Raw genomic sequence first — 7,832 nt, 5'->3', positions numbered from 1 at the left:
AAACTCACCCTGAGTCAGCCCGACCGGGCGCTTCCACTCCCGGGAGGCTGCGTGGCGGAAGGGCAGAGGCAGGGCGCCCCCCGGCGGAAAGCCGTCGCCCGCGCCCGGGCCGTCAGCGCCTGCGGAGCCGGGAGGGTGCCGGGTGGGAAACGGGGCGGATGGGGCCGGGCAACTGCGGGCGGTGGGCGCGAGCGCGCTCGGCGTCTGGCGCGGAACCCCCGCTGCCCGTGCAGAATGGTACGGTCCGCCGCAGTTAAAGCCCGGGGGAGGCGGTGCGCCCCGAGGCGGCGGCGCGATGGGGCTGCGCGCGGGAGGAGCCCTGGGCAGGGCCGGGGCGGGCCGGGGGGCGCCCGAGGGACCCGGGGCGGCAGGCGGCGCGCAGGGCGGCAGCATCCACTCGGGCTGCATCACCGCGGTGCACAACGTGCCGCTGAACGTGCTCATCCGGCCGCTGCCGTCTGTGCTGGACCCGGCCAAGGTGCAGAGCCTCGTGGACACGATCCGGGTGAGGGCCCGGGGAGACCGGGACGGGGTTCTAGGGGAGGGAGGCCGCGCGGGACGCGAGATGGGACAGCTTCCAGGCTCTGCCAGAGCTCAGCATTTGCTGTGTGACCTTGAGCAAATGGCTGGGCCTCTCTGCGCTTCTGGTTCCTCACTTGAGACAGGCAGGGAGTGGAGGAGTTAATTCAAATAATGATTGCTAACTCGTATGAAAGTAGCGTTCGCAGTGGCGCAGGAGCGATTTTAAGTGCTTTATCCTCTTCATGCCCACCCTGTGAGGTCGATACTACTACTGGCCCTGTTTTACAGAGGACAACATTGAGACACAGGAGGATAAGGCAAACCTGTCCAAGATCGCAGACTTAGAAAGCAGCAGAGCCGGAGTTTACACCAGGCAGCCTGTGTGCCCAGCTGTGTGGCCACCACACTATCGTAGATGTGTGGTCACTTCTGTCTGTGACAGCCACTGGCAGTGGGACTGGGCAGGCATGTCGCGTCTGCTGGTAGGGCCTTGTCTGAACTGGAACTGGGCCAGGAGAAGGGTCAGCCCCTCCCTAAGGGGGGCGTGTTTAGGAATGCCCGGCAGGAACCTTGGGTGGGGCACAGGGCCATGAAACAGATTAGGCCACTGTATCCCTTTCCCTCAGACCCTTGGAAGGTGACTAAGTGAGACCCCTCTACAGCCAGCCTGAATGTCTTTCAGTCCTGGAATTTGTACTTGCTGTTCCTGGTGGTGCAGTGGTTAAGCGCTCAGCTGCCAACTGACAGGTCGGCCATTTGAACGCAACAGCCGCTCAGAGGGAGAAAGATTTAACAGTCTGCTTCCATAAAGATTACTCTGTCTTATAGGGTCGCTTTGAGTCAGAATTGACTCAACAGCAACGGGATTGGTTTTGGGTTTTAGGTTCCTTCAGGGGAACCGCTTCTCTGGAGATTCCCAGGACCCTTCCTTCGTTCAGGTCTTACTCTCCCCTTAGCCTGAGATACGGTTCCTCATACCACCCAAGGCCACCTGAGGCTACGTTATACATTTATTTGTTCATATTGATTGCCTGTCTCCTCCACCTCATATTTCTTCAGCACCTAGCTCAGCACCTGGCTACTTGTGGGAGGGAGGAAGGGATGGATGTAGCCATACCTGCTCTCTCCCACACCCTTCCATCTCTTCTTTATTGTTTCTAACTCCTCCTTCGTCTGCCAGTCTCAGTATCAGTGTCTTTCCTGACCCATACTGTGTTAAGGGCTTCCTGTGCCCCACCCCCCAGCCACCTGTATGCCACCAGCATAGCTCTGATCCCACTGAATCCTAATGATCTGTTCAGACACCTGTCTTCCACACTAGAGCCATGTGGTTCAGGTCTGTCATTGCCCACCATCTGTATTAGTCACCTATGGCAACTGTAACAAATCGTCCCAAACCAAATGGCATAAAACCATACAGAGTTATTATCCTAGAGTTATGTGGTTCAGATGTCCAAAACGGGTCTCACAGCTAAAATCAAGTTGTCACCGGGGCTGCATTCCTTCTACAGGCTCCAGGGGAGAATCCATTTCTTTGCCTTTTCCCACTTCTAGAGGCTGCTTGCATTCCTTGACTCCTGGCCACTCTGTCTTCAAAGCCAGCAACAGCAGGTCTAGTCCTCACTTCCATCACTCTGACTGCCTCCTCTGCCTCCCTCTTTTGCTTTAATGACCCTTGGGATTCTATTGGGCCCACCCAGATAATCCAGGATAACCTCCCCATCTCAAGATCCTTAATCACAACTGCAAAATCCCTTTTGCCATGTGAGGTAACATATTCATAGGTTCCCAGGATTAGGACAGGGACATCTTCAGGGCCACTGTTCTGCCCATTCATGTCATGTCCCCAGCACCTAGCACAGGCCTAGCCTGGCACTGAGAAGAAGCCCAACAGTGACAGCTGCCCTCCCCGCCCCATCCCATTAGTGCACCACTGTGGGCCAGACGCTGTCATCAATAGCCCTGCGAGATGTCTTATTCCCATCTTACAGATGAGGGCAAATGATGCATGCTCAGAGAGGCAAGGTCACTTCCTGGCGGTCCCAGCTGCTCAGATCTGCCGAGATTCAGATTCAGTTTGCTGGCTTCCCAAGCCCCAGCTTGGAACTGCTGTGCTTTACTACTTGTAAAGCACTTGTGGAAGAAATGGATAAATGAATCCACCAAAGCAGCACTAGAAGAAAGAACCCACAGGCCTCTTTATTGAGCAGTGTACACACACACACACACACACACACACACACACACACACACACCCACCCCCGACCCATGCCACATCAGCCTGTCCCACACACACACACACACACACACATACCCCCGACCCATGCCACATCAGCCTGTCCCTACTTGGAAGATGACCCACCATCCACCAGCTGCTCAGGACCCCCAACGGGAAGTCACCTTAGATTCTCCTCTTTCTCTCACCCTCATGTCTACCCCTTCTGCAGGTCCCATCAGATCTGCTCCCTAAACCTGTCCACCTCTCCCTGTCCCCCCACGCCCTCACCAGGCCAGCATCTTCTGCTGGACGTCTGCAGAGACCTCATTGTCCTCCATGCTTCAGCCCTTGTCCACCCCACCAAGCCTCTTCTCCCAGGACAGCTTTTTACCATGTGGATCAGAACATGGCACCCTCCCCTGGCTCAAAACCCTCCAGGGCCTGCCCACTGCTCTTAGAAACAAAATCCACATTACTTAGGGTGACCCCTCCTGACCTTCCCACCCTCTTCTCCTATTCCTTGACCCCTGAGTCCACTCCAGTCCCACTTGTCTCCTTGCTGTGCTGCCAACACAGTGAACATGTCCTGGCCTCAGGCCCTTTGCACTTGATGGTTGTTGTGGATTTAATTGTGTCCCCCCAGAATTATGTGTTGTGAATCCTCACTCTTATACATGTGATACAATAGCACCTGGGAACAGAGTTTTCTTTGTTATGTTAAGGTACCATATCAGTGTAGGGTGTGTCTCAAGCCAGTTACTTTTGAGCTATGAAAGGAGCAGCTTAGGCACAGAAGCAAGCGAGCATCAATAGGGAAAAGATAGATGCCAGGTGGAGAACAACAAGGAATGCCAACAAGAAAGGATTTTCCCCACAGCAGACAGAGTCTTCCCCTACAGCCAGCGCCCTGAACTGGGACTCGTGACCTCCTAGACTGTGAGAAAATACATTTCTGTTTGTTAAAGCCACCCACTTGTATTTCTGTTATAGCAGCACTAAGAAACTAAGACGCTGGTCCCTGTGCCTGCAATGGTCTTCCCTCAGACACTACACTATATATTAGCACTGTTTGAAGCACGTTACACATACTAACTCATTTAACCCAACAGCTCAATGAGGTAAGTCTGTATCTTCATCCCCATTTGGTAGATGGGGCAACTGAGACAGGCACAAAGAGGTTAACTGGCCAAGGTCACATACCTGTTAAGTAGCAGAGCTGAAATTTGAACCCAGGCAATTGGGTTTTTACTTTAAGCTATCCTAACTCTGTCTTCCCAAGTGGACTTCTCAACGATCAAGTCACCACAGAGAGGCCTTGTAGGTGCCCATCCCTGCCATGTCAACCTTTGTTATCATCTTTATAACATTTATCACTCTCGAACATTCACTTCTGTGTTCCGTCTGCCCTACTAGACTGCAAGCCCCATGAGGCCAGGGGCTGTGTCTGTGTCATTCTCCCTGTGCCAGGTTCCCAGAGTCTAGAACAATACCAGATATATAGTATGTATATGATTTTCTAAATGTTTAACAACATGACCACCAGCGGGGAAAAGCCCTGATTTGTAACACTGCCAATTTCCCTGGTTGATTTTCAAGCTTCCAGGGTGATATCAGTCAGCTCACAAAATTCCTGAAAATTCAGTGGTTGGCTTTCATGACTCAGTGTGAGCACCCCACTGGTGGGAACTCAACATATGTTGACAAACTCTGCTTTGCAAACTGTCAAGTATTATGCTGTGCTCATTCACCTTGTACCCCCTGTTCTCCAGGAGGATCCCAACAGTGTACCCCCCATCGACGTCCTCTGGATCAAAGGGGCTCAGGGTGGTGACTACTTCTACTCCTTTGGGGGCTGCCACCGCTACGCAGCCTACTGCCAGCTGCAGCGAGAGACCATCCCTGCCAAGCTCGTCCAGTCTACCCTATCGGACCTGAGGGTGTACCTGGGTGCTTCCACACCAGACTTGCAGTAGCAGCCTCCTTGGTACCTGCCACAACGCCCTGAGAACCCAGAAGACACACCCGGCCTCCAGCTGCCTAGGCCATGCACCAAGACAATGTCCTGGCCCTCAAGATCTGGGGAAAGAGGTGATAGGGCAGAGGACGGGTCTCCCCAAGGACTGGGCCCAGTTCAGTCAAGGCATATCTCGTCCATCTGCAGTGGTAGAACAGGGGTGGGTAGGCTTCTGAAAACCAAGAGTCCAGGTGCGTGTGGGGGGAACTAGGAGAAGGGTGCAGAATGAGGCAGGCCTCGCCCTTACTGCTCTGCTAAGGGCATTTGGTCACTTTTGTGTTCAACCCTAAGCTTCCCCAGCTCAGTAATGGGGACAACAACATTCCACCCATTCTCTGTCCCAGGGAAAGATGACAGAGGTGACCAATAGAATTTACAAGAGATGCAGCACTAAATGCAGTGTGGCACCCTGGATTGGATCTTAGAACAAGAAACGATGTTAGTGGAAAATTTGGAGATCTGAATAAGGCTTGGATTTTAGTTAATAGCATGGACCAATGTCAGTCGTAGCACAAGATGGGGCGATGTTTCGTCCTGTTACACATAGGTCGCCACGAGCAGGAGCCTACTCGACAGCAACTAACAACATAAAGTCTCGGTTTTGACAAGTGAAACATGATCATGTAAGATGTTGGCCTTGAAGTAGGCTGGGTGGAGAGTATACCAGAAATCTATGTACTGTCTTTGCAATTTTTCCTATAAATCGAAAATTATTCCAAAATAAAACTTTATTTAATAAAAGGGGAGGGGTGCAATTGCTTGAGACCAATAGTTCTCAAACTTTTGCAGTATTAGTATCACCTGGAGACCTTGTTAAAACAGGTTGCTGGGCCTCACCCCCAAAGTGTCTGAGGTAGCAGGTCTGGAGCGGGGCCCAGGAATGTGCATTTCCAACAAGTTCCAGCAGGTGATGCTGATGCTGCTGGACCACAAGCTGAGAACCACTGACTTAGACTCTATCAACTATTTTCAAATATGGTGAGCTCCCTCTCCTCCTCACCTGCCCTCAATGGAGAGGAAACACCTTGGGACTGGGTCTCAGGAGATCTGGGTTCTGAGACCAGCGTTGCATTCGCTGTGTGGCCTTGGGCAAGCACCTCCTCTCCCTGGGCCTCATTTTTCCAAGCTGTTAAATGGGCTACCCTTAAACTTTGTGGGGAGGGCCAGGGAGGCTGAAGATATGCTTTCTAAGCTGTCATTGCTAGGTGCCACTGTCTCAAGTGAGTAATCCCCTCCTGCACCCGCTGGGGCTGGGATGACAGCGTGGTCACCCCCTGCTGAAGGGCTTTTCCTTCTTGCAGATAAGACCCACACATGCAGTGCTAGGGGGTCTGTCACTATGCTAGGCACTGGGAAGGGGTACAGAACAGGCTTGGAGTGGGAGGAATTGACACTTTTTTTTTTTTAATTGTGGTTTAGGTGAAAGTTTACAGAGCAAATTAGTTTCCCATTCAATAATTTATACACAAAGTGTCACGTGACATTGGTTGCAATCCCTGCAATGTCGGCACTCTCCCCATTTCCGCCCTGAGTTCCTTGTTTCCATTTGTTTGGTTTTCCCACCCCTTCCTGCCTTCTTATCTTTGCTTTTGGGCAAATGCTGCCCTTTTGGTCTCCCATAGTTGATTGTTCTAAGGAGCACTTTCCTCAGGGTGTCATTGTTTATTTTAGGGATTGATATGTGGGGACTGTAGTTCCCACTTTCACCAGCAGGTGGCGCTCCTTTCCTGTAGTGGGAGCAGGGCGGAGCCTCTGCCCTGCAGAGCAATGACTGTAGGGAGAAGACTGTGGATGGAGGGGCCTGGCCCATCAGTTGCCCAGAGAAGCTGAGGGTTCAAGCATGGGAAGGAGGCCTAATTAGGAGCCTGGAGCTCCAAGCCTGACCCATCTACTCTTGCTCTGTGGCCTTGCACATATCATGGCCTCTCCAGCCCTGTCTCCTTGTCTACACTGGGGATGCTGGGCCAAAGGGTCTCAGGGTTCAGCAAAGGCAGCTCTTCTTCCAAGAAGCTTCTAGGCCTTCCAGGCCTCAGGGTTCAGCAAAGGCAGCTCTTCTTCCAAGAAGCTTCTAGGCCTTCCAGGCTGGGCCATGTGCTTCTGGGCTTCCATGATCCCCTGTGTGTCCCCTCCCCAAACAAACTGCTGTCCTAGGAATTTGGGTCCAGTGAAAGTCAGTGGGAGGGGACCCCTTGGGCCCCTCGCTGCCCTGGACCCACCTTCCTTCACTGAGGTAGATTTAAAAAGTATTTTTTATTTTGCTAGTTATATGTGAATGTATTCTCCTTTTAAACATTAAAACCCTAAATATTTAACAAAATATTAGAGGCAAGCTGAAGCTCACTGCAAGTCTCAGTCCCACTTGTCCCCTTTGCCCTCTCTCTTCCCAGGGCAACTACCTTCATGAATTTGGCGTAGACCCTTCTAAATCTTCTCCTAACCTTGTAGTAGTGTATGTGTGTGAGTAAAAAATGTTTCCTTTTTTTACTTTATTTTGCAGATCGTTCCTCTCTCTGGGCAATGTGCCCTAACCATCAACCCTATTAGTGTCCATACTTTTTCCCTGGAAGTCTCCCTCATTCTGGTCTCTGCTCAAATGTCACTCCTCAGAGGGGTCTTCTCTGACCACAGCTTCCAAAAGACCCCCCCCCACACACACACACTCCATCATTCTATCCCTTTACCAAGTTTTGTTTTCTCCATGATGTTTATCACGCTCTGAAATTATCTTCTGTTTGCTTATATCCAGCTTGCCCACTAGGATGTAACTTCTCGAGCCAGGGGATTGAATTTGTCATGTTTATCACTGTAGGCCCAAGGCCAAGAATGGTGCCAGATAGGTGTTTAATAAATATTTGTTGAATGAAAGTCTAGCTCCTTTTTTTAAATTACTGTGTGGCGTTTGACACCATGAATGTAACCATTTATTAGTCGGTCTCTGTTAATGGACATTTGGAGGCTTACGCCTATTTGCTGCTGTGACCACCCTCAGCCATCACTCTCTGTGCTTTCAGCTGTACGCCTTGGAGTGGCGCTGCCTGGCTGCTGCGTTTGCTCATTTTCAGTGACAAACATACTGGC

At 51.6% G+C, this 7,832-nt stretch overlaps 1 protein-coding gene across 1 annotated transcript; it reads left to right on the top strand.

Annotated features, from left to right (window-relative positions):
• The first annotated feature begins 280 nt into the window (after positions 1-280).
• Positions 281-7,610, top strand: SRXN1 (sulfiredoxin 1). The gene is made up of 2 exons (XM_049869740.1): positions 281-505; positions 4,510-7,610. The coding sequence occupies exons 1-2, from the start codon at positions 296-298 to the stop codon at positions 4,711-4,713; spliced, it is 414 nt and encodes a 137-aa protein (XP_049725697.1). The 5' UTR covers positions 281-295; the 3' UTR covers positions 4,714-7,610.
• The last annotated feature ends 222 nt before the right edge of the window (positions 7,611-7,832 follow it).

The sequence above is a fragment of the Elephas maximus genome, chromosome 25, assembly GCF_024166365.1.
Source record: "Elephas maximus indicus isolate mEleMax1 chromosome 25, mEleMax1 primary haplotype, whole genome shotgun sequence".
In the NCBI taxonomy this organism is placed as follows: Eukaryota; Metazoa; Chordata; class Mammalia; order Proboscidea; family Elephantidae; genus Elephas; species Elephas maximus.
The sequence above is the reverse complement of the archived record's forward strand: the minus strand, read 5'-3'. Positions and strand labels throughout refer to the sequence as shown.